Source organism: Syngnathus floridae, chromosome 3, assembly GCF_059516105.1.
Source record: "Syngnathus floridae isolate MCC-2025c chromosome 3, RoL_Sflo_1.0, whole genome shotgun sequence".
NCBI lineage: Eukaryota > Metazoa > Chordata > Actinopteri > Syngnathiformes > Syngnathidae > Syngnathus > Syngnathus floridae.
The window spans coordinates 496,924-524,634 of NC_142415.1; the positions used below are offsets into that span (position 1 = coordinate 496,924).

Genomic DNA, 27,711 nt, shown 5'->3' on the forward strand with positions numbered 1-27,711 from the left:
TAAACACATATTGCAGGCTGCTGGTTAGCATTTAGCACTGAGCTAGGGGCCTTCATGGGCACTCCCAGAGCCCTTTGAGAGTCAGGTAGGTAGGGGGTTTAACAAAGAGACTATCGCATGGCTCTTGGCTCAACATGGCTCTATGTATTAATATCATACTGGCATTAAAATTTATGGGCTCAGATCAGATGATGCGATGTCACCAGAACTGGTTTGCTTGAAAGGTATCTGTTACTGCGAGTCCACTTACAGTACTATGACAGTTAAAAACTTAAACCATGTGGTAACGCCAGTTGACACATCTTAAAAGAGAATGTGTATGAACTTGTAAACATTAAATTATACCTGATGTTGTTTTGAATGAACGATGATTTTTTTTCATGGCACACTGCAAGTCTCCGCCAGCGATTTGACGTAAAGTAAACAAATGCACGTGTTAATTGCGGGGCGCACGCACCGACCGACCCAAAACCCAACCCAACCCATCCATCCATCCATCCATCCATCCATCCATCCATCCATCCATCCATCCATCCATCCATCCATCCATCCATCCATCGACATATCATATACGTATTTGTTCAGAGTTTCGGAATAGAATATTCAAAAGTTCTGTTCGATTATTCAGTGTGCACCTAAAATGGAGTGCCGGTGGGCATTGTCGGTGCTCCAAATGGGGACACGCTGCGTCAGAACACATTGCGGGTATAAATGGGTGTGTGAATGGCAGAATGCGAAACAGCGAGGTCGCAAAAGGCAAATCGCAATATATTGAGGGAACAATGTACATGACTGCGAACTCATGTATTATTGCCTCATATTACGTAAACAAATTGATGAATAACTAGTTTTAAAATCAGATGGTAGTCAAATGTGTTCAAATAATACATTCATTTTAAATGGTATTGGTAACAACAAATGTGTTTTTGAAAGTGAAGACAGTTTGCAATTTGGGTATTTTAGTACACAACAGTCAATGGACATAATTTCTTTTGGGGATTGACATAAAATGATGTGGTGGGCCAGTTTAACATCAGTGGGCTATGGAATAAGGCAGAAAATGTTTTTTTTACTCCACCAATACTAGGATTTCAATATATTATTTTGAAAGAGCTAATGTCTTGGCCATTTTTAAAAGTTGTAATAAAAATGAACAAAATAATGTCATCAAGCCAACATATATTACTATCAATATTTTAAGGCTGTTATTTCACATCAAATTCTTATATATTGCTACATTAAATATTTTAATGCATACGTTTGACTACAGTTGCGAACTGGATACATTAATTTCACTTCATTATCTTCTCGGTCTATCTCATGATACTTTCACCATGCCTTTTCATCCTTGCCTTTCGCATCTTCTGCAGTCTCTCTTTTCTCATTATCCCCTTGTACACAGTTTGGCATCATGTCCACATATTAACGCAACAATAAAACTACTCTGTGGTGGTGCTCATCAATACAGATACTGACAGACATATACATTCATATCATACTAATGACTTTTTTTTATAGCCACAGCGGCTTTCATGCATGATGGTGAGAATGGACAGGAGATGAGGAAGGAGAGTCCAGCTCAAGTGAAATGCAGCAAAGAAACTTGAACAGCATCATCACCAACTAAGCCATTTGGATGCTGCAAGATGGCGGAGAAACAAGCTGGGCAAAATGGGCAGCAAAAGGTCATGCAGCATAAAGCGCTTACCTTTATCCACTAGTTTTTTAATCAATTAGAATAAGGTAAAGGCACGAGCAAAAGAGAAGACTTGTTAGACAACGACTTCCCCGCCACTGACCCTCAGGAGTCAAATGAAATCTAGCAAACTTACCAAGTTCCTCTAATTCAGACGTCATTGACTTGGAGCGCATGGACAGGGCAGTAGTGGGAGCTCTCTTTGGTGGAGGAGGAGCTGAGGGGTCAAAAGAACATAGTAGTTACCACAGGTACTGAAAAGGGAGCAACAGCAATGTCTAAATATTCTATATTAATTTATACAAACATAGTTGCTCCATCAGAGAACAGACATGGCACACACAGCTTTCTTTAAAGTCCCAATGATTGTCACACACACATCTGGGTGTGGTGAAATTTGTTCTCTGCATTTAACCCATCCCCGTGTGATTTTGATCCATCCCCTGGGGGAGAGGGGAGCAGTGAGCAGCAGCGGTGCCGCGCTCGGGAATCATTTGGTGATCTAACCCCCCAATTCCAACTTTTACATTACACATAAGGCAGAGCTCATTAACGTCAAGACACATTGATACAAAACATTCAGTAGATAAGACATTCATATGAGGATATGTTTTTGCTTCTTTTCCCCTCCCTTTTCTTCCCTTCCGTATTCCTGCTTGTGGAGAGTATAAACCCTTCTGATCTGGAGTCTGATGTGGTTGTTCTCATCTGTACTAACTGCCGTGAAGCAACCCAAGCTCTTGCAAATAAAGAACCAACTAATACTCCACATCTTTGTTTTCTTTGCTCAACGACGGACATCTTGAACAAACCACAACAATTGGTGACCCTGATGTGATGTCCAGTTGAGCGGTTTTAAGACTTCTGAGGGGGAGATCTTATTCTGCCGTCTGAAGGCCCGGGGCCCCACCTTTAGAAGGTAAGAAGGCTTTTTCCTTCATAAACTGTGGCCTCTGCCCCGTAGAGGAATTGGCTTTCCCGACCCCAAATTTGATACTTTATTGATTTAGTATGTGGAGGTGGTTGTTTCTTTATGGTTTTCTTTCTTTTGTGTTAAAACTTCAGAGGGGGAATCCGGAGTTTTTTTTTTATTGTGTTAAAACTTCCAAGGGGGAATCCGGAGTTTTCTTTCTTTTATGTTAAAACTTCGAGGGGGAATCCGGAGTTTTCTTTTTATTGTGTTAAAACTTCCGAGGGGGAATCGGGAGTTTTTTTTTTTTATTGTGTTAAAACTTCAGAGGGGGAATCCGGAGTTTTCTTTCTAATGTGTTAAAACTTCAAAGGGGTAATCCGGAGTTTTCTTTCTAATGTGTTAAAACTTCCGAGGGGGAATCCGGAGTTTTCTTTCTATTGTGTTAAAACTTCAGAGGTGGAATCCGGAGTTTTCTTTCTGTGTTAAGACGTCCGAGGGGGAATTCGGAGTTTTCTTTCTATTGTGTTAAAATTTCCGAGGTGGAATTCGGAGTTTTCTTTCTAATGTGTTAAAACCTCCGAGGGGGAATCCGGAGTTTTCTTTCTATTGTGTTGAAACTTCCGAGGGGGAATCCAGGGGTTTTCTTTTATGTTGTGTCATTTATGACTGTTTTTGTGTTGTTGTGCTCGTGTATTGTAGGGTCGGTGATAGGGCGTTGGCTCTGTTGCTATAAAGCAGAGCAGACATATTTAGGGTGTTGGCCCTTGACTGTCTGGTTGTGATATTGTTGAAGTTGTTTATACATAATTGTTATTGTTGTTGTTATTATTGTTACATATTATTAATAATGCTAATTTGGATTAGCGGCATGATCGCAACAGGGGTGGCCAACCTGTGACGAATCGATGTTGCAATGCCGGGCCCGCTCTCGTTCGGGCGGGGCTGTGGCTGCGCACGGGGTCGGAGTGTGCCCACTCCAGGGGCTGTGTGTGGTGGTGAGTGAGACTAAGACAGGATGATGGGAGATTGAATACTGACGGGCAAAGAATTCATACACGACATTGACTATTGAAACCGCCGCACAGAGAGATGAACGTTTAACTGCTTGCCAACAGATTTAAATGAAGCATGCTTGGGCTAATCATTGCAATCCTATGTGTAACTGTGGGCCTAACGAACGCCCACGACATATATTTTTTTTATAATGCGATACAATAATAATTTCCGAAAGAAGGTTAGATAGGCTTTTGCAACAATAATATATGAGAGGAAGGGAGGAATCAGATAAGAGCTCCGGCTCCGGCTGGGAGTTCAAGGAATTTTCTGGAGCTAGACAATGAGCTGAGTTGGAGCAAGGGGGGGTCTGCTCGTGAATTGCAGCACAAATCTATCTATCATATTGATATCTGGAATTATTAGGCAGTCAAGAGTTGAAAAAAACAAATTAAGACTACATTTGGAACACAGACGCAAGATGAGTTAATTGACTAGAAAACCGTCAGCTAAAATGTAGCTTGAAAACAGAATGAGTTTGCAGGACTTACAGTATGCAAAAGAGATCAATGTCACTAGGGGACTTTGATAAACAGAAGTTATTTGGGAAAGAATGGCAACTAAATTTGTAGACAATCTTATGAGTTTGGTGTCCCAGTCTGTCTCTCCCAGTGCCCTGGAACTCGATCCCAAGACTCCACCTGCAGCCTTGACCAACAAGATAACGGTCCCTAGCTTTGAGCATTGCAAGAACAAAGAAAGACTGTTTTTGTGCTTGGGGGGAGGCAAGCACTGTTTTCCGGAAGAAAAACATCATCCTCAGAGATGAGTACAGACACGTGAAACATGAAGTGTCCAACAATCGAACTGAACTCCTTGCTGAGGCGTTACCAAACTTGGTGGGTCTTGGGTCAAAGTGGATGGAAGCTTGCTTGGCACTGAGTTTGACATAACTGAGGAGTTTTGATAATATGGCAATAATGTATGGAATAGATTTGGATAATACAGATAGTATACTAAAACGGTAGGAAACAAGCAGTGGGATGAGATATTTTGATTCGTCAAACTTAAAAGGAGTTGAAATTTAGCCAAGTACAATTTTTAAATTGGGAATAAGACATTTGGACCCAATTGAATTCAGTCAAAAGGGGGCTAGGTTGCTCAATGTACCTAATCAATACAATAGTTATTAGTTACTTACACCTCAGTGGAAATTATCTTGTCAGAGAGTTGTGTCCATTAAAAGGAGAGTTAAACGGGCTCTAAGAACTTTTGACTTTTAAATTAATTATCCATAAAAAGCGACAGTTAACAACGTGACAAAGTAAAACATCAGACAAAGTAAAGAGCCAGAGGAATTAGTCTGACTATTTTTTCTTAGCTTTTTGATGAGAATAATTGATTAGGATAACTTTTTTGGGAGCCATCTGATGCTGCATGCTCCCCCATAACACAGACCCATACTTAGCCTCTCGAGTAGAAATATTTATTGATAATTTTATTGAAACTTGGATTGATGTATTTACTATAGATTTAATTGGCAAGACTGTCCAAACAGGTAGAATTATTTTTAGGATTCAATGTTTGCTTGCTCACTTACATACTAAATTTGCTTGTTTGTGGTATGAGAGTTGAGCTGTAAGGGTGAATGAATGGGCGCCCGTGTGTCTGTGAGTGCGTAGATGTGTGCGTGTGCAATATGATTGGCCAAGATAGTTTGAAGTTGGGGTGTTGTGATCACGATAGAGCAGGGGTGGGCAATTAATTTTTACAAGGGGCCACATGAAAAACCTGAGTTGTGTCAGAGGGCCACACCTACGATAACTTAAACCTGCTCAATTTTCTTCCATTGTAAAATGCACTAAATTAATTATTTTAAATAGTTGGTACTGGTAATTGGAAGAATACAATTATTCTGTTTATATTTATATTAAGATATGTGAAATTGTGGTGTAAAGGTCAAATAAAAAAACAATTATTAATCAGTACAATTTATTCTTAACTTCTTTAACTTTTCTTCAAATGACAAAGCTGCTCCATCTCTGGGTGTGAAGTTTGATAAAAAGTCCTTGTTGGGCTTGCAGTTTTGCTAGTTTTGTTTATCAGACAGACGTATTTTTTCTCATGCTTGGTCGTGTAGTGGCGACTTAAATTATATTCTTTAAACACAGCGACCTGTGTACCACAAATCAGGCACATGGCTTTACCTTTTACCATTTTACCATTTTCTGTAAAGAAATACTTGGCAGTCCATGTCTTGTTGAAAACACGGCGCTCCTTGTCAACTTTTCTTTTCTAAGGGTCAGCACACGTTTCTCGGGCAGCATTACTTCGCACTGTTCACATTCACGCACAGCTCACATACACGTACGCTACACGGAAGTGCGACGCCTTTCAAAATAAAAGCAGTTGTATTGTACGCACGACACTATTTCATTTTATTTTTTTTATAAATTACGATTGGCCTCATGCGGGCCGGACAGGGACGCACAAAGGGCCGGATGTGGCCCGCGGGCCGTAATTTGCCCAGGTTTGCGATAGAGGATAAAATTCCTCTTACTTGAAAGTATAGGTCAGATTGGAATGCCTAGGATTTGATGATTGATCAGGGGCACCATTGACGACAAAATGGTTCAATGGGGAAGGTATGTTTCAGTCCCATGACCAGACACGACTGGGTCAGCTGGTCCAGCTACGATCAGTATGATACTGTGCCGGCACACTTTGTTAGTCCCTTTTGATCCCCGATGACACAATTTAACACATTGTGTGAATGTGTCAAAGGGGGGGGAGAGTGAGTGTAAATGAGTAAGTAGAATCAATTTGTAAATTATGAGATTCAATGTTTTTTCAAATGTACTTGTTTTTGAAGCCTCAACAGGGCATGTAAGAATTCAACATACAGTGATGGAAGGAGCAGAAGGATCTCAAAAGGAAGGGAGTGAACGAGAGGCAACAACATGGAATGGATACATTGCGTGGTAACAATTTAGGGATGATAAGGTTTAACTTTTTTTTATAAGACGAACAGCTAACGGTGATGAACCATACAGCTACAAGTTAAGCAACAAATATTTAGAAGGTCATTTAATGTAGGAGATAAATAGACCAATTCCAAGGAATAGGGAATATGTTTGATAAAAGAATAATAAAAACTAGATAATGCAATTTCTGGAGAAATTGCGTGTGAAGGTGAAGAAACTGAATAACGTCTGGGGGAATGCTGCAGAATGATATTGGAATGAGTTGAATTATTTGAAAAATGTAGAAATTAGAGGTGAAAACCGAAAATTTGTGAAGTTTTGTGAACTTTTGCGGAAATTTTAAACGTGAAAACGTGAAATTTGGCAATTTTGGGGATGTCGAGGGTATTTCCAAATGTTATTTGAATGTACTGAATGATGTGAATTTCAAACTGGAACGACGTAAATGTGAAATGTTGAATGTGCCGTTAAGAATGAATAGGGAAAAATTTGTCGTAAATTTGTGAATTTTGCAAAAACGGAAAATTTTCGGAACGAGAAAAATGGAAGCCCTCATCTCGTGAATATTTGGAATACCTCAAAAGTGGAATGGAGTGAATCGGTTGAATTATGTGAAGTAGTAGAAGGACAGAAAAGTGAGGAGAATAAAATAGAAGAAGAAGAAGAAGAAGAAGAAGAAAGTGAATGGTGTAAAATAACATATGTGTGAAGGTCTATTATTAAATTGATTCAAGATGGCGGCGCGTGCACACGCAGCGGCCACTCTCTGTCCCGTCAGTACGGTGATTTGTTCGTCTAATGAGTGTTCGTCCGACAGTCTTGTGTGTTCGTCTCGTCCGCGCTACAAGTACAGCAGGCAGGTTCTGCTTGACATCGGCAGAAGTGGGTTTTTCGGCGTTCTGGATTTTGAAGCGTCGACTTTAAAGGCGCTCGGACTGCTACGTCCTGAAACATCGCTGACCTCACCCGCTATTCCTCCCCCGGTTGGGAGCCGTCGGAAACGGTGTGCGAGGAGGCAGAAGAGGGGCAAGCGCGGAGGCGTCCGGGCCAGGCTGGCGGCCAACCCAGCGCGACCGGCGGTGCCCTCCATTCTTCTGGCGAATGTTCGATCGCTGGACAACAAAATGGATTACATTCGCCTGCTGAGGTCTACGAACCGGACGGTGCGGAACTGCTGTGTGCTCGTGTTCACCGAGACCTGGTTGAGTGACAACATTCCGGACTCTGCAGTGCATCTGGAGCGGCTAGCGTGCTATCGGGCGGACCGTGCCATTGTACGAGGGGGAAAGTCGCGAGGAGGTGGAATATGCGTCTACATCCGAGAAGAATGGTGCCGGGACTCTGTGGTGGTATGTAAGCACTGCTCGCCGCTTGTGGAGTTTGTGATCATTAAGTGCCGTCCTTTTTATCTGCAGAGGGAATTTACCGCGATTCTGCTAGTCGCGGTATACATCCCGCCTTCCAACATCGAAGGAGACAGGATCGCGGCGCTTGGTGAACTGTACCAGGCTGTCAGTGAACAGCAAACAGCGCACCCTGACGGTTTCACCATCTTCGCTGGAGACATCAATCATGCCAACCTGAAGTCTGTTTTCCCGAGGCTTCACCAGCATGTTCCTTTTCCGACACGTGGTGACAGCTTCCTGGACCTTGTCTACTCGGCGCAAAAGGGAGCTTTCAAAGCCACCCCCCTCCCCCATCTTGGGCTTTCTGACCATCTCACCGTTTTGCTTTTGCCCGCATACAGACAATTGGTAAAGGCATCCAGGCCGGTTCGGAGGCAGGTTCGAGTGTGGCCTGAGGGTGCCTCCGATGCACTTCGTGACTGCTTCGACACCACTGACTGGGACTTGTTTAAGCAGGCAGCCACCTACAACGATTGGATGGACATAGAGGAGTATACTGACACTGTTACCTCTTACATCACGAAGTGCATCGATGATGTGACTTGCTCGAAATCCGTCGTCACTCGCGCGAACTGGAAGCCGTGGCTGACGGGGGCTGTCCTCAGACTGTTGAGGGCCAGGGACAAGGCTTTCAGAGCGGGGGATGAGGCTGGCTTGAGGTCAGCGAGGGCCAACCTGTCCCGGGGCATCAAAGAAGCGAAGAAGGCGTTCTCGTGCAAGGTCTCCACCCACTTCAAGGACAGCAAGGACGCACGTAGCCTTTGGCGGGGCATTCAGACCATCACGGACTACAAGCCCGCGCCGAGGAGCTGTGAGGGCGACGTCCGTCTGCTGAACGATCTGAACCACTTCTTTGCTCGCTTCGACGCCCAGAACAGCACTTGCCCGCTGAAGACCGCTCCCCCCCACACGAGCAGCCCCTGCGCCTCTCTGCCGACGGTGTGAGGAGGGCGCTTGCCGCTATTGACACCCGTAAGGCGGCGGGCCCTGACAACATCCCGGGTCGAGCGCTGAAGGACTGCGCTGGGGAGCTGTCGGGTGTCTTCACGGACATCTTTAACGTTTCCCTGCAGCAGGCCATCGTCCCCTCGTGTTTCAAGGCTGCCACCATCGTTCCTGTGCCGAAGAAACCTGCACCGTCCTGCTTCAATGACTACCGCCCTGTGGCACTGACGCCCATCATCATGAAGTGCTTGGAGCGGCTGGTCATGGAGCACATCAAGTCCGTTCTCCCCCCCACCATTGACCCTTTCCAGTTTGCGTACCGTGCCAAGCGGTCCTCTGAGGATGCCATCTGCTCTGCCCTCCACTCGGCCCTCACCCACCTGGAGAGAAAGGACTCATATGTGAGGTTGCTGTTTGTGGACTTCAGCTCTGCCTTCAACACCATTGTGCCGCAGCGACTCATCTCCAAACTCGACGAACTGGGCCTCAGTACCTCCCTCTGCAACTGGCTACTGGACTTCCTCTGTCAGAGGCCTCAGGTGGTGCGTGTTGGCGACAAAATCTCCGCCAGCATCACGCTGAGCACGGGGGCCCCCCAGGGCTGCGTGCTCAGTCCATTGCTCTTCACCCTGCTGACGCATGACTGCTCTGCGACCTACAGCGACAACCGCATAGTGAAGTTTGCTGACGACACGACTCTGGTGGGTCTCATCACGAAGGGCGACGAGACTCGGTACAGGTCGGAAGTTGACCTTCTGACCACGTGGTGCAGGGACAACAACCCCCTGCTGAACGTCAATAAGACCAAGGAAATCATTGTTGACTTCCGGAAGGGTCACACAACACACCTGCCGCTGATCATCGACGGTGCTGTGGTGGAGAGGGTGAGCTGCACCAAGTTCCTGGGGGTGTACATCAGTGAGGACCTCTCCTGGTCCGCAAACACCTCGTCACTGGCAAAAAAGCTCAGCGCCGCCTGTACTTCCTGCGGAAGCTCAGGCGTGCATGTGCTCCTCAGGCAGTCCTGTCTACATTCTACCGTGGCACCATTGAGAGCGTCCTCACCAGTTGCATCGCTGTCTGGGGTGGTAACTGCACTGAACAGAACTTGAAGGCCCTGCAGCGCATAGTGAATACGGCTAGTAAGATTATTGGTGCTTCGCTCCCCTCCCTGAAGGACATTTACACCTCCCATCTCGCCCGCAAGGCAACCTCGATTGCCAGTGATGTGAGTCACCCGGCTCACTCTTTGTTTGACCTTCTGCCCTCTGGGAAGAGGTACAGGAGCCTGCGCTCCCGCACCACCAGACTCGCCAACAGCTTCTTTCTCCAGGCTGTTAGGGCCCTGAACTCGCTACCCCCTTCTGCGTAGCGTGCAGCACTGTTGCGCTATTTTCGGGAATGTCTGCTGTATGCGCACTTGCTCCTTTTTTTTCTGCTCCTCTTATTTATTTATTTATTGTTGTGTTATTTATTCATTATTTATTCAGCACGCTTTTGTTGTACTTGTTTACTTGTTTGTCTGTTGTGAGCCATGTCTTGTCACCGTGGGATAGGGGGGAACGAAATTTCGGTTTCTTTGTGTGTCTTTGGCATGTGGAGAAATTGACAATAAAGCTGACTTTGACTTTGACTTTGAAAATATGAATATTAAAAGGAATTGAGCAGTTGAACCATTTTGAGAAAATGTGGAATGATTTGAACATGAATTGAATTGAACATGAGACATAGATAACTGAAAGATACACTGAATTTGAATTGGGTTCAAGCACTCCCTCTCGCATTGATGTGTGTGCATATGTCTGTTAATGCCCGAACTGGGCACATCCCTTTTGAGTTGCAGAAAGGTCGCTGTTTTCCTAGACCAATTTTGGCCCTTCCAGTTGCTGATCCGGATGGTGGTTTGCTGAGCACACTGCAGCGGACCCAAATGGGGCCGCCGAGATCCAAATCACCCCAACTATCTGGCTGAAAGTCCTGCAGAGAAAGTGGACAGAGCCTCGGTGGACTGGACCCTTTGCAGTGGTGGAGCGCACATCGCATGCTGTCCGGCTGACCGGCAAAGGAGACACATGGTATCATCTATCCCAGTGTGCCCCTGTGAAGGATTCTTGCAAAGATCCAGTTCTGCCATCGACAGCATTCCCACTCCCAATTGAAAAAGAGGCAGAATAATCCTCTTCCCCTTGGTGGCCAGGTAGTCTACCCTGAGCCACTGAAGACAAAGACTGCACAGCAGATGTTTTCAGGTTCCTTCCGGACGGAGCAGAGCTGCAAAGGGGGTTAGAACTGTGCTTACCCTCCACCAGTGGGCGTGCCAAGCCCCCAACGGCTGAACTACGAGCAAGTGTTATCTCAGACTGATGTTATTGATAACATTTTGGTCGCCTAAGGCAAAGGGGAACCTACTCCAGAGAAAACCCCTTTTGTTACGAAACCAATCAGAAATAGCTGGACTGACCCAAGGTATCGACCCCCGCCCGTCCCTGACCTACAATCTATCAATCTCCAACATCCCTTCCGTGTTGCCACATGGAATGTGCAAACACTTCGACGAACAGGTCACGCCACTCTTCTATCTCGTGAACTGTCTTGATACAACACCTCCATCACGGGACTCGGTGAATCACGCTGGTGCGATAGCGGTGAGAAAAAAGAGGGTGACCACAGCTACATATGGCGTCGCCCTAGCAATGCCGTGTCAGGTTAGGAAATCCCTTATTGGATGGACCCCAGTCAGAGAACGACTACTAACTGACTGTTTCCAACACCAACACGGCAGGATGTCAGTCGTTGTCACCTACGCACCAACAGAGGTCGCAGACGACCGGGCAAAGAATGCCTTCTGTTAGAGATTTGCTCACTCCAACTTATTTTGCAAGAACCACACGGGAGACAAGTAAGTCCTTTTGGACACCTGCAGGTGGAGAGTCCATTCGTCGCTGTGCGTGCAGCGATGTTCGAATAGAGCTCTGAACTCTCCTTCCTGCAAGAGGATATTTATTAAGAGAAAACAGAGTGAGGGTATGAGTGGGCTGAATAGAAAGCCCTTGTCCTCTAGCCTAAACATCTCAGGGAATGTTTTACGATCTTGTGATAAGGAGGACAAGGTAAGGTATTTATTACCTGTTGCATTCCAACATAATCCTATGATAAAGATAACCTGGAAAACCCTAACACCTTCTTTGATCAACTACATCAGGTCATCCAGCAGATACCCCCACATAACATCATTATTGTGCTAGCAGATTTTAACGCCACTGTCTCCTCCACCTCAAGAGACCCGCAGAACAAAAACGTCATTGGCTCAGAATCCCCAGATCCCATCACCAACAACAACGGAGTCCGCCTCCAGCATCTATGCAATGCTGGAGGTCTATCTATCGTGGATACATGGTTCCCCAGGAAGAATATATACACATGGACATGGTACAGCAATGATGGCAAAACCCATAAGGCCCTAGATCATATACTCATCTCCAGTCGCTGGAAATCCAGTGTTACCAACTGCCGTGTGTATCGTGGGGCCCAGCTCGGCAACACAGACCACCGCTTACTGGTAGCCCAGCTGAGACTGAGGCTGAAATTAAAGGCCATCCCATCATCACAGATAACACCTCGACTGAGATCTTCCCATCTTCAAGACCCAACCATCACCTCAGTGTTTACCCGTATAAGACCCTGGCCAAGAAAGAACTTACCAACTGGGACCTTTTCGTGTCTACAATAAACCAAGCAACCGCAGAGTCCATCTGACGTAGCCACCATACACCTAGGCGTCCCTGGATATCGCCAACAACACTAGAAATCATAGTACTGCGCAGAGCTGCACGTCTCAGGGGCGATATGACAGAATATCGTCGCCTGAATAGTATACGGAACACAGCAATACAAGCAGACAGGGAGAAATTCTGGCAAGAGAAGCAGAATGCCTGGAGTCTGATGTAGAAAACAATAACTTCACCCAAGTGCATTGGACCCTGAGGCGAGTAAAAACAGGCCCCCAACAGAAGGCAGTCCTGGTAAAGGACGCGCAGGGCAACATACTAAACTCCGAGGTCGACTGTATCAGCACTGGAAGGAGCATTTCAGCGACCTGTTGCATCATCCCTCACCCTAAACGGACCACGCTCTCACCATATCATCCGTAAATGCCAGTGCAAATTACAACTGCAGCACAGACTCCATCACAAAAGAAGAAGTCTCGCAAGCCCTGGCTACTCTTCGAAATGACAGAGCCCCAGGTATCTGTAACATCACAGCGGAAATGATGAAAGCGGGTGGTGACAACATCATTGACTGGCTCACCCATATCTACAATCATGTCTGGATTACCGAGCACCCCCCAGAAGACTGGACCAGAGGCATCATTCTCCCTTTCTGGAAACATAAGGGTGGTAAAATGGTCTGGAACAACTACAGAGGCATTACACGTCTCTCTATCCCAGGAAAGATCTTCACCCACATACTTCTCACCCGGGTCCTCCCGGCCAGTAGAAGCAAAAGACGCCCCCAACAGGCGGGCTTCATGCCAAACCGCTCTGCAACAGACCAAATCTCTGCCCTCCGCCTCATCATAGAGAAGGTACACGAGTTCCGCCAAGACAGACACCTCTATATTGCCTTTCTTGATCTCAAGGCGGCTTTTAACACTGTGGACCACACCTCCCTCTGGAAGATTCTCACCATCCTCGGAGCACCAAGAAAAATTACCACCCTCTTTCAAAAGCTCTACAGTGATGCCGAAAGCTGTGTGCGTGTCAACGGTACCAACTCCACCTGGTTCTCAATCAACAGCAGTGTGAGACAGGGATGTGTAGCTGTACCAGACCTTTTTAACTGTATCATTGACCATTTGATAGAATGGATATGTGCGCGTATTCCAGGGGTTAAACTAGGCAGTTATAGCCTCACTGATGTGGAATACGCAGATGAAACCACGCTATTTTGCTCCAACCCTGATCAGTTGAAAGAAGCCTTGGAAATCTACCAAGAGGAAACCAACAAGCTGGGTCTGAAGGTCAGCTGGCCCAAAACGAAACTGATGCACACAGGAGGCCCATCCCTTCTGCCACTGCATATCAATGGAGAAGAGGTCCATTTTGTAACATTCTTTACCTACATTGCTCCATAATCACCAGCAACGGCAACATGCTACCAGAAATAAATCGGAGACGTGCTCTGGCAGCCACTACCATGAAAACACTCTGGAAACCACTGTGGAGACATCACTCTACATCAAGAGAGACCAAACTAAGGATATATAACTCCTCAGACTTGTCCATTCTCCTTTACAGAGCAGAAACCTGGCCTCTCAATAAGACCCAGGCTGCCAGAATCGATGGCTTTGACACCAAAGCACTGTGCACTATAGAGGGGATAAAATGGACAGATAAAGTCCCCAACTCTTTGCTGCGGGAACGCACCCAACAGCCCCCAGCATCCCACCTGGCAGCACAACGTCGGCTGCGCTGGTATGGCCGTGTCAAAAAACTCCCCCCTGAACACCCGAATCACACTATCCTCAATTTCCAACCAAAAATTGCCGGCTGGAATCAGTGCACTCGATGGATCGATGCCGTCATCATGGACCTACATCACCTGGGCCTGTCGCTAGCTGAAGCTGAGCCCCTAGCACTGGACCAAACCAACTGGCGAAGACTAACTACCGTAATTTCCGGTGTGTAAGCCGCACCGGTGTATAAGCCGCACCAGCTAAAATTCAGGGATATTTTAGTTTTTTTTCTTACATAAGCCGCACCGGACTATAAGCCGCACGTGCACACGAGTTTTTTTTACAAAGAAAGACAGTACACAGAAAGCCTTTTTGAAGTTTGAATAACATGCTTTAACATGTCTTTCTAAACATTGCCTGTGACGCAGCAGTAGTACCGCAGCAACACGGAAGTGAGCACGCGAGTTATTAACAAAGAAATACTGGACACAGAAAGCTTTTTTAAAGTTTTAATAACATACCTTAACATTTCTTTCCAAACACTGCCTGTGACGCGGCAGTAATACCGCACCAACACGGTAGCACGGCACTAACAGGGCTGGTTAAAGTCAAAGTAAAAAAAAAGAGCTTCATCGTCTTCATCTTCCTCCTGTTCACTGAAACCGTTGAAGTCTTCCTCCTCAATTTCCGATTGGAAGAGCGTTAGATATCCTTCGCCACACACTTTCTCAGTAAATAAAGCATACCGGTAAAAGTCACTGAGACGCGGCGGTAACACAGCAGCAACACTGTAGCACAGCACTAACAGGGCTGGTTAAAGTAAAAGTAAAAAAAAAGAGTTTCATCGTCTTCATCTTCCTCCTGTGCACTGAAACCGTCGAATTCTTCCTCCTCAATTTCCGATTGGAATAGCGTTAGATATCCTTCGCCACACACTTTCTCAGTATCTCTTTCGTCGTCGTTTTTATCCATTTCTTCTAGCATTTTCCATGATGAGGGTCCATGAAATAAAGAAAAGGGTGCCGCAACACAATGTCATCAACATCGACTGCCTTTAGCTTAAAAGCGGCATCATATGCATTTCTTTTGTCCCCACTAATGACAGTTTGTGTATAAAAGCTTCCTTTCAGTAATGTCCGTCTTGATCGCGTTCTGCGTGATGCGCGAAATGTTGTAAACGAACTAGCACGTCTTCTTCGGCGCATTATCTCTTCTTCGCCTGTCTCGCTCTTGCTTCCTGCTAGAGCGCCCCCTGGAGGCCGGAGGCCGTAAAAATCCATAAGTACGCCGCATTCATTTAAGCCTCAGGTTTCAAAGTAACCTTCTGAATAAAATGCATTAAAAGTTCACATTCATTACAACTTGTTTTTGGTGAGCAAAATGTCAGAAGAACTGAATTTAAATGCTGATTGATTGGGTTTTATGATGAATAACATAAATGGATTGCGTTTTCCCTTGCCCGGATGCGGGTCACCAGGGCCCCCCTCTGGAGCCAGGCCTGGAGGCGGGGCTCGAAGGCGAGCGTCTGGTGGCCGGGCCTTCGCCCATGGGGCCCGGCCAGGCACAGCCCAAAAAGGAAACGTGGGTCCCCCTTCCCATGGGCTCACCACCTGTGGGAGGGGCTAAAGGGGTCGGGTGCAGTGTAAGCTGGGCGGCGGCCAAAAGCAGGGACCTTGGCGGTCTGATCCCCGGCTGCAGAAGCTGGCTCTTGGGACATGGAATGTCACCTCTCTGGCTGGAAAGGAGCTCGAGCTGGTGTGCGAGGCAGAAAAATTCCGACTAGACATAGTCGGACTTGCCTCCACGCACAGTTTGGGTGCCGGTACAAGCCCTCTCGAGAGGGGCTGGACTCTCTTCCACTCTGGAGTTGCCCACGGTGAGAGGCGTCGAGCAGGTGTGGGTATACTTATTGCCCCCGGCTGGGCGCCTGCACATTGGGGTTCACCCCGGTGAACGAGAGGGTAGCCTCCCTCCGCCTTCGGGTGGGGGGATGGGTCCTGACTGTTGTTTGTGTCTATGCACCAAACGGCAGCTCAGAGTACCCACCCTTCTTGGAGTCCCTGGAGGAAGTGCTGGAGAGCGCTCCTTCGGGGGACTCCATCGTTCTACTGGGTGACTTCAATGCTCACGTGGGCAATGACAGTGAGACCAGGAAGGGCATGATTGGGAGGAACGGCCCCCCCGATCTGAACCCGAGCGGTGTTCTATTATTGGACTTCTGTGCTCGACACGGATTTTCAATAATGAACACTATGTTCAAACATAAGGGTGTCCATGTGTGCACTTGGCACCAGGACACCCTAGGCCGCAGTTCGATGATCGACTTTGTAGTCGTGTCATCGGATTTGCGGCCGCATGTTTTGGACACTCGGGTGAAGAGAAGGGCGGAGCTGTCAACTGATCACCACCTGGTGGTGAGTTGGCTCCGATGGTGGGGGAAGATGCCGGTCCGACCTGGCAGACCCAAACACTCTGTGAGGGTCTGCTGGGAACGTCTGGCCGAATCCCCTGTCAGGAAGAGCTTCAACTCCCACCTCCGGCAGAGCTTCTCCCACGTCCCGGGGGAGGCGGGGGACATTGAGTCCGAGTGGACCATGTTCCGCGCCTCCATTGTTGAGGCGGCCGACCGGAGCTGTGGCCGTAAGGTCGTTGGTGCCTGTCGTGGCGGCAATCCCCGAACCCGCTGGTGGACACCGGCGGTAGGGATGCCGTCAAGCTGAAGAAGGAGTCCTATCGGGCCGTTTTGGCCTGCGGGACTCCGGAGGCAGCTGACAGGTACCCGACGGCCAAGTGGAACGCGACTTCGGCGGTTGCTGAGGCAAAAACCCGGGCGTGGGAGGAGTTTGGCGAGGCCATGGAGAATGACTTCCGGATGGCTTCGAGGAAATTCTGGTCCACCATCCAGCTTCTCAGAAGGGGGAAGCAGTGCAACGTCAACACAGTTTACAGTGGGGATGGCGTGCTGCTGACCTCGACTCGGGACGTCGTGAGTCGGTGGGAGAATACTTCGAAGACCTCCTCAATTCCACCTACACGCCTTCCATTGTGGAAGCAGGGCCTGGGGACTCTGAGGCGGACTCTCCAATCTATGGGGTCGAAGTCACTGAGGTAGTTAAAAAACTCCTTGGTGGCAAGGCCCTTTGGGTGGATGAGATCCGCCCGGAGTTCTTAAGGGCTCTGGATGTTGTGGGGCTGTCATGGCTGACACGCATTGTGTGGACATCGGGGACAGTACCTCTGGATTGGCAGACTGGGGTGGTGGTTCCCCTCTTTAAAAAGGGGGACCGAAGGGTGTGTTCCAATTCCAGGGGAATCACACTCCTCAGCCTCCCTGGTAAGGTCTATTCAGGGGTGCTGGAGAGGAGGGTCCGTCGGGAGGTTGAACCTCGGATTCAGGAGGCTTTCGTCTTGGCCGTGGAACAGTGGACCAGCTCTACACCCTCGGCAGGATCCTCGAGGGTGCATGGGAGTTCGCCCAACCAGTCCACATGTGTTTTGTGGACTTGGAGAAGGCGTTCGACCGTGTCCCTCGGGAGGTTATGTGGAGGGTGCTTCGGGAGTACGGGGTACCGAGCCAACTGATAAAGGCGGTTCGGTCCCTGTATCACCGATGCCAGAGTTTGGTCCGCATTTCCGGCAGTAAGTTGAATTCGTTCCCAGTGAGGGTTGTACTCCGCCAAGGCTGCCCTTTGTCACCAATTCTGTTCATAATTTCTATGGACAGAATTTCTAGGCGCAGCCGAGGCGTTGAGGGGGTCCGGTTTGGGGACCTCAGCATTGCGTCTCTGCTTTTTGCAGATGCCGTGGTGCTGTTGGCTTCTTCAGGCCGTGATCTCCAGCTCTCACTGGAGCGGTTTGCAGCCGAGTGTGAAGCTGTCGGGATGAGGGTCAGCACCTCCAAATCCGAGTCCATGGTCCTCGATCGGAAAAGGGTGGAATGCCTTCTCCGGATCGGGGATGAGATCCTGCCACAAGTGGAGGAGCTTAAGTATCTTGGGGTCTTGTTCACGAGTGAGGGGAGGATGGAGCGCGAGATCGACAGGCGGATCGGTGCAGCGTCGGCAGTAATGCGGACTCTGTACCGGTTCGTCGTGGTAAAGAGAGAGCTGAGCCAAAAGGCAAACCTCTTGATTTACCGGTCGATTCACGCTTCTACCCTCACCTATGGTCACGAGCTATGGGTCGTGACCGAAAGAACGAGATCCCAAATACAAGCGGCCGAAATGAGTTTTCTCCGCAGGATGTCCGGGCTCTCCCTTAGAGATAGGGTGAGAAGCTTGGTCATCCGAGAGAGACTCGAGTCCACTCGAGTCGGAGTAGAGTGGCTACTCCTCCAAATTGAGAGGAGCCAGATTAGGTGGCTCGGGCATCTCATCAGGATTCCTCCTGGACGCCTCCCTGGGGAGGTGTTTCGGGCATGTCCCACCGGTAGGAGACCCCGGGGACGACCCAGGACGCGCTGGAGAGACTATGTCTCTCAGCTGGCCTGGGAACGCCTTGGGATCCCCCGGGATGAGCTGGATGAAGTGGCTGGGGAGAGGGAAGTCTGGGAGTCCATCCTGAAGCTGCTGCCCCCGCGACCCGACCCCGGATAAGCGGAAGAAGATGGATGGATGGATGGATGGATGGATGGATGGATGGATGGATGGATGGATGGATGATTGGGTTTTAATACAATGCAGATGGTCCAAACAGCGCCACTGCTTTGTGTAATCTCTGAGTCACATGGCAGAGTAAGAGAAAGGGTTTAGAGCACAGGTGTCAAACTCAAGGCCCCGGGGGCCAGATACGGCCCGCCACATCATTCTATGTAGCCCACGAAGACAAATTGTGCATCAAATTCGTGTGTCATTACTAGAATTGCAAATTGTCTTCACTTTTAATATCTTTTTTAAAAAATATTTGACCAGTTTTTACTCGTCTGATTTGAAAACTAGTTATTTGTCAGTTTGTTTTGTAGCTTTTACTGTATATAATAGTGTTAAGAGTAAAAGTGATCAAGTCATCACAAAAATCACGAAAAAAATCTTATATAAGCCGCACCTGACTATAAGCCGCAGGGTTCAAAAATTTGGAAAAAAGTTGCGGCTTATACACTGGAAATTACGGTAAACTGATTGGCTCTACGCATGGCGGTAACCCCGTCGCTGAGCAAGAGAACTGATGATGATGAAGGCAAAGGGACCGTTGGAGCCTTTTCCTGCATTATAGCATGCCGCAGGTTTTTCACTCACACACTCGAGTTTAAGAAGAGAATTGAGGCGAGACCTCCTCCTCACGGCGGTTTCTTGCTGACATTGAAGTTTTTGATCATGTATCACCTTTTGCAACCCCCACCCCGTCCTCCCTCATTTACTCTCTTAATGCTAGGTATTTATGCTCTTGCTCTCTTTATCGTTTCTCCACTGATATGGCTCAAATTACGAACTCCCATCCAATTGGTACAACTTTCCGACGCACATTTTAATGACACCTGCACGGACATTGATACTCTCATACCTACAGCCACCACTCTTCCCCCAACCACGACATAAGCACGTGTATCATCTGTGTTCGTTTTACATGGTTTATGGATGTTGTGTTTTTTGATTCCGCTCTTTGTGTAACAGACTGATTACGGACTGATTACTCCTGTAATTGAGAGCCACGAGTTAGATTGACCGGCCGCTTATCAGATGTTCCAATATTCCCGTGCTCATGACACACTTTGTTAGTTTGCCCTTGCCTTTTGGTTGACCTCTGTCGTGGTCAAAAGGGGGACTGAAAAGGGAGCAACAGCAATGTCTAAGTATTCTATATTAATTCTATATTAATTTATACAAACATAGTTGCTCCATCAGAGAACAGACACGGCACACACAGCTTTCTTTAAAGTCCCAATGATTGTCTCACACAAATCTGGGTGTGGTGAAATTTGTTCTCTGCATTTAACCCATCCCCGTGTGATTTTGATCCATCCCCTAGGGGAGAGGGGAGCAGTGAGCAGCAGCGGTGCCGCACTCGGGAATCATTTGGTGATCTAACCCCCCAATTCCAACTCTTGATGCTGAGTACCAAGCAGGGAGGAAATGCGTCCCATTTTTACAGTCTTTGGTATGACCCGGCCGGTAACTTTTCCATTACACATAAGGCAGAGCTCATTAACGTCATGACACATTGATACAAAACATTCAGTAGATAACAAGACATTCTTATGAGGATATGTTTTTCCTTCTTTTCCCCTCCCTTTTCTTCCCTTCCGTATTCCTGCTTGCGGAGAGTATAAAACCTTCTGATCTGGAGTCTGACGTGGTTGTTCTCATCTGCTGAAGTGCACTTGTACTAACTGCCGTGAAGCAACCCAAGATCTTGCAAATAAAGAACCAACTATTACTCCACATCTTTGTTTTCTTTGCTCAACGACGGACATCTTAAATAAAACGCAACAGTACCAGTCAGGATGTTAAGATAACAGAGGAGATCAAAGAACATTCTACAATTCTTTGGTTGAGTAATAGTTTTTCACTCAATTAGCACATTTTAATTACGGAATCAACTCTATTGATTGTCTTCTTTAAGTTATCTTTTGAGGTAAACTGATAAACTGGAGTCACAAAATGGAAGCTTTCTTAAAAGTCCATGTAATGCACTAAAAAAGCGGTCCATGAGGAAGTAAAATGGATGTAAATAATGCAGAGGTTAAAATCCTCCAGAAACAGCCTTACAAATGTTTTATAAGGAAGGGCATTTCCTAAATGTCGAGGACGCGCTAATACGATACACCTAAATCTTCATTCATTGTGTTGGTTTTGTTCTTTGAACAAGGTGATGTTCATGCACGGCTCATTTTGTGCACCAGTGAAAAACATCTTTTATCTTTCACTAAAGAAGGATTCGATGAATGCGCATATGAAACTGGTGGGGTTTGGTACCTCCAACAAGGTTAAGAACCACTGCGCTAAGGTTTACGTGCTAGTCATTTAGCTTCGTACGGTCTTTATATCATCAATTTAAAATACTACTTGAAATTGTATTCACAACAAAAAAAGGGTCCATAACCAAACCGTGTTAGACAGAAAGTCGCGTGGTATCGAAGCGTGTAAAATCGAGATTCAGGTGTGTTACCTTGGCTAACGATTCTCTAATTCAAAGTAAAAATGCTAAGACATCATCAACATTTATAACTCTTTGAGCTATGATCTTTATTACTGTTACAGGCTCAATCAAATGCCAGTATCCAACGCATTACAAAAAAAGTGTGATGATGGACAAATGACTGAATTTGTTGCATTCCGAACGGTCATATAGTCCACAGGACATAGTGGGATATACTCAACATATGTATTGAGGATTTAAAAGTTTATTTCGACAAGGAACAAAGAGTGCTGATTAAGATAAAGAATACAAATTGGCAAACCGCTAGTATTACAGCATAACAAAATTAGGGCTAAACTAAGGAGGAAAAACAAACTTTTAATGAATTTGACATTTCAGAATGCACTACATGTTTACCAGATAGAATAATAACTGATTGCGACTGATTTGAACTGATTTTTTACAGACTGCAGGTTGATAATACATTGTATGAAAAACTTTGTACAGTCTATGTTTTGAAACAATGAACAGAAATTCACCTGATATGTCAGAATGATGACTTTTTTTTCCTTATCTTTAAAAAAGAAATGGAACAATCCTGCTTGACAGGATTTTACCTTTTTTACGTGCTGTGTCGTCGGGGTCCAGATTCCGGCTCACTGTCACCACCTTGATCAAAAGGCGGTTCCCACCCTGGCGGATCATGTTGACCACCTGTCTGTGGCCCACCTTCACCACATTCTCCTGATTCACCTACCACACGCAAACACGCAAGAACAGAAACAGAGTGATAGTTGCAATTAAATGAATAAATATGCGTATCAACTGGGTGTATAGTGATAAATCTCTAAATTCATCGTCCATCATTTTGGATGTAATATGGACTGGACTTGTCAGATTTTTTCATCCTGAGCCCTGCCCATTCTTCTTTGTGTTTGTGTTGTGGTCTCTAGTACGTGCATCCTCATCCTCTTTGTGATCCGAAACCTGACAATTACAGCAATTACATTGGTATTTTGCATTCCCTTTTAAAGCTTGTTGTCATTGCACCATGGTTCATTGCTCCTTAAATGGCGCATTCAGCACGTTGCACAGATGAAGAGTTTTCTGCTGAGGAGACACGATATCATTTATTACTTCTCACTTGAAACTTCAAGTGTTGCTTTCACTGGAGTGCATTTTTTCTCGTATTAAGTTTAAAACAACAGTTTGTAGTATTGACTACATACGTAGCACAGGTGTTAAACTCAAGGCCCGAGGTCCAGATCTGTTATAATACATCAATTTATGTGGCGTTATTTGCACCAACTTGATTTTTCATGCTAAAATACCAAAATTGTAAATTTTCTTCAGTTTGAAAAATGTTGACATTTGTGTTTTGTGTTACTGATCTCCCTTTTAAAATAAATACTATAACTGAATATTAATAACTATAACTAATACTGATAACTGAACAAACAGTTTTACTGGTCTCCAATTTCAAAACGAGTTCTTCAACAATTTATTATGTTTATGTAATATGAGGTGACCAAACTTGTTTTTTCATTTATTTGGGTTCCTGCTATATCGTAATGAAAAGTCAAGCCAAGTCAAATGTATTTATACAGCCCTCAATCACAAAAAAAAGTCTCAAAGGGCTTCACATGCCTACACTTGACAATATTGACGACCTCTCTTAATTTTAAGGTAAGGAAAAACTAAAACTACTAAAACAGAAACAAAAACAAAACATCAGAGAAAAAAAAAAATCTTGAGCGGGGGCCACAGATCGGGGAGTCCCCCCCTTCAAGGACGACAATGGGCAACATTTACACATAATATGATGGTAACCAACATTAGTTAAAATTTTAGTACCGTAATTTCCGGACTATAAGTCGCGTTTTTTTTCATAGTTTGGGTGGGGGGGCGACTTATACTCAGGAGCGACTTATATATGTTTTTTTTTCACAAATTTTTACTTGATCATTAAGACATCACTTACTTACAAGTATAGTTGACCACTTCCCATGTTATTTTTAGTATAGTTGATCACTTCACATGCTTTTATATCTTTATCTTGAACATATTCAAAACATAAAAAATAGAGAAAACATCAAATAAAGCAATTAACACTTTAAAGCACCATATCCAAGTCCACTGTCTGCTGTATGTACACTTGCTCCATTTTTACTCCTCTTATATTTATTATTATTATTTATTATTATTTGTTTATTTATCATTTATTCAACACTCTTGTTTATTCATTGATTGTGCCTTCTTGTTTTTTTTTTGTGTTGCTTGTATGCATATGTGTACTATCTCACCGAGGGATAGTGGAAACGTAATTTCAATCTCTTTGTGTGTCTCAGTATATAAAAAAAAAAATCGACAATAAAGCAGACTTTGACTTTGATAAAACAACCAAAAAAAATTATATTTTCAGACGAAACTGGATGAGGGGGCTCTAAATTTCACCGTTGGCCGTGACTCATCAACTGGGTGGGCTTAAGAAAAATGGCACCAAAAAGAAACTCATATTTTGCAGGTTACAAACTTCAAGTTGTAAAATATGCAGCTGAAAACAGTAATCGAGCAGCAGAAAGAAAGTTTGGAGAACCGTGATGTACCAATGGATTACTATTTCAAGTGACGTCAGTAGCGCGGCGCCGCGGTTGTTTACATAAGGACTACCGGCATCATTAGCGGTGATCATCTCTAAGTGACACGGAGGACAAAGAGTTTGAAGGAATTAAGGATTTGGAGTGACATAGAAGGTGTGAAAAACTATTATGGCTTTTACACACGCCCGGTCCTACTCTACTGAGTCGGGGGACGGCGCTCGGCCGAGTGGCTGTCCGCAAACGGTGCGCGGGGCTCGGACATGGCCATTACGCATGCCCGGTCTGTCTGGAAGTCCACGCCGCCACACGCTTGGAAGTTTGTTTTGTTTAATAAAGAGCCGTTTACCAAACCCACGTCTATCCTTGTACTTTGTTAACGCTACAATATAGTTATATCGTAGATCTGTGGAATAAAGACGAGGCTGACGTCAGGGCGCACGCGCGGCGATGTTGACAAAGGACGAGGAATTTGATCGATGGATTTAATGGATTTAAAGTGCACGGGTGGTTTGATAATATTATTAGCTTGTATTATAGTTATTTGAAATATAGTTTATCTTTCGTTATATGAGCCTGTGGAATATTTTGAAGTGCAAGCGCCCTCAGCCGTGCGCACCCATTGTTGACAAAGAACGATCGATGGATTTAATGAATTGGAGTGACACCGATGGTTTTATAAACATGTTATTCATGTAATAGTTGTCCTTAATCACTCTATATGTTACGTCAGGCCCGTTCTCAGCTCTTTGTTTGTGTTTGTCACGTTAGCATACCTATCGTTTAGCCTGTTGTTGCTATTTAATGAATTGGAGTGACACCGATGGTTTTATAAACATGTTATTCATGTAATAGTTGTCCTTAATCACTCTATATGTTACGTCAGGCCCGTTCTCAGCTCTTTGTTTGTGTTTGTCACGTTAGCATACCTATTGTTTAGCCTGTTGTTGCTATCGTTTAGCCTGTTGTTGCTCGTTCATGACTGTTTTTGGTGTGGGATTTTGTCGAATAAATTGCCCCCAAAATGCGACTTATACTCCGGAGCAACTTATATATGTTTTTTTTCACTTTTTGGGGCATTTTATGGCTGGTGCGACTTATACTCCGGAGCGACTTATAGTCCGGAAAATACGGTATGTCCAATGAAAACATAAAAACATTTAAAATGTTACCAGATGTTTGTGCCGATTGCATTGTTAAACATTTTAAGTGTTGTTCTTTTTTGTTCCTCATGAAGTCCAAAGTTTAATATGCATGCTAAGAATTCATTGCCCTTTCACTCTGTAATTGAATGCATTTGTACAATTTTGGCCAGTGGGCATTTCATATGCTTAAATGCTGTTGTTGCAATGTTAGTGCCTAATCTCTTCTCAAAGTCAAAAGGGTCGCAGCAACATTCTTGCTCAGCCGTAAACAAAATTCTCAGCAGTGCCTAAATTTTTGTGTGTTCACCAACTTTGCCGCTTCAAAGTCAAAGTCAAAGTCAGCTTTATTGTCAATTTCTCCACATGCCAAAGACACACAAAGAAACCGAAATTTCGTTCCCCCCTATCCCACGGTGACAAGACATGGCTCACAACAGACAAACAAGTAAACAAGTAGAACAAAAGCGTGCTGAATAAATAATGAATAAATAGCACAACAATAAATAAATAAATAAGAGGAGCAGAAAAAAAGGAGCAAGTGCGCGTACAGCAGACATCCCCGAAAATAGCGCAACAGTGCCGCACGCTACGCAGAAGGGGGTAGCGAGTTCAGGGCCCTAACAGCCTGGGGAAAGAAGCTGTTGGCGAGTCTGGTGGTGCGGGAGCGCAGGCTCCTGTACCTCTTCCCAGAGGGAAGAAGGTCAAACAAAGAGTGAGCCGGGTGACTCACATCTCTGGCAATCGAGGTTGCCTTGCGGGCGAGATGGGAGGTGTAAGTGTCCTTCAGGGAGGGGAGCGAAGCACCAATAATCTTACCAGCCGTATTCACTATGCGCTGCAGGGCCTTCAAGTTCTGTTCAGTGCAGTTACCACCCCAGACAGCGATGCAACTGGTGAGGACGCTCTCAATGGTGCCACGGTAGAATGTAGACAGGACAGCCTGAGGAGCACATGCACGCCTGAGCTTCCGCAGGAAGTACAGGCGGCGCTGAGCTTTCTTTGCCAGTGACGAGGTGTTCACTTATTTACACTGATTCTACTACATGACCTTCCCCCCCTTCTAAACTCCAAAAAATGTATTTACGTATGCTTGTCGGAGTTGCAGACAATCTGAAGGGTCAAAGTTTAAAATACTGACATTTTGCAAAAATGTAGTTATTTTCTAATAAAGTCTTTCCAATAAAAAAATGCTTGTTTTTTTTAAGTATAAAATAAAAATAAAAAAGTAAATGAAACAGAATGGCAACAGCAACTAAAATATTTGTGGTATTCGACAAACAGACAGACAGACAGACAGGCAGGCAGGCAGGCTGACTGACTGACTGACTGACTGACTGACTGACTGACTGACTGACTGACTGACTGACTGACGTGACCAAAGAGATTCTCGCTGGGAGGTTCTATATTGTCTCAAGATCCTTCAACCTACAAGTTTAGTAACATGCAATATTCACGGCATGCCAAAGTGCAATAAATCAATCTCTGCCCACGCTGTCTTCAAAGATAATTACAACACAGTTCAGCACCAAAAATTGGACGACTATAACCTAGGCAAACATAAAATGCATTTTTTTTTAAACAAATGATTTATTAGTGGAAAGAAACATGTTAAGCTACCCAGACTTGTGTGAAAGGTTACTTCTCCCGCTTGTTAAATCATGAAGTAAACTGTGGCTAATCACTTTCTTTGGAAAGGCGAGTTCCTTTTCACCGACTACACCCAAGCCTGATTACCTGTAGAGCTGTTTGATCATGAAATCACTGAAATATAAAATGTGTGAGAAAATTAAGTCAGCCAAAAGATCTCAAAAGCTGCAATGAAATTCCACAATGTACAGAAATTCAAAACCAGATGGGAAATTAAGTACCGTATTTTTCGCACCAAAAGGCGCACTGGATTATAAGGCGCACCCTCATTGAATTTTTTATTTTGGAAATTATTTCATTTATAGGGCGCACTGGATTAAAAGGCGCATAAAATAGAAGCTATACTGCAACAAACTGAGGTTAACTAGGGTTGCGGCATGCATCCACTAGCCAATAACCAATGAGCCCTCTGTAAACAATCGCGTTTCTCAAACTATCTCCTATAAAATGATCGGAACGGACTAAAGTTCGGTCTAACACATTGGTACTGCTTACTTATGTTTCCCTTCCATATCGATCCGTAAATTTACTCCAAACATTAACGGAGCAGCCTATATTGAGTTGAAATAGCCTTGTGCGTATAGCAGCTATCATTATAGCATTAGCCACCCACAAACTCCCATGAGCCTCAGCTCGCAGACTCCCATGAGCCACAGCAAAGTGTCGTGGCAGCCCCCTGTAAACAATCGCGTTTCACAAACTATCTCCTATAAAATGATCGGAACTGACTAAAGTTCGCTCTAACACATTGGTACTGCTTACTTAGTATGTTTCCCTTCTATATCAATCCGTAAATTTACTCGAAACATTAACAGAGCAGCCTATTTTGAGATGAAATAGCCTCGTGCGTATAGCA

At 45.3% G+C, this 27,711-nt stretch overlaps 1 protein-coding gene and 1 long non-coding RNA gene across 10 annotated transcripts in view; one reads left to right on the plus strand and one right to left on the minus strand.

Annotated features, from left to right (window-relative positions):
* The window catches only part of LOC148400041 (SH3 and multiple ankyrin repeat domains protein 2-like), a 267,857-nt gene that overhangs the window by 30,138 nt on the left and 210,008 nt on the right, over positions 1-27,711 (minus strand). For all 9 annotated transcript variants that reach the window (XM_088371807.1, XM_088371808.1, XM_088371805.1 and 6 more), the window contains 2 exons: positions 22,084-22,219; positions 1,833-1,913 (listed from right to left, as the gene is read on the minus strand). In XM_088371807.1, the coding sequence (XP_088227933.1) occupies positions 1,833-1,913; positions 22,084-22,219 (217 nt within the window). The remainder of the gene's footprint in view (positions 1-1,832; positions 1,914-22,083; positions 22,220-27,711) is intronic.
* On the plus strand, positions 15,868-20,780 carry LOC148400042 (uncharacterized). Its single transcript, XR_015857692.1, has 3 exons — positions 15,868-15,973; positions 20,357-20,485; positions 20,651-20,780. It is a non-coding gene; the product is annotated as an uncharacterized LOC148400042 (long non-coding RNA).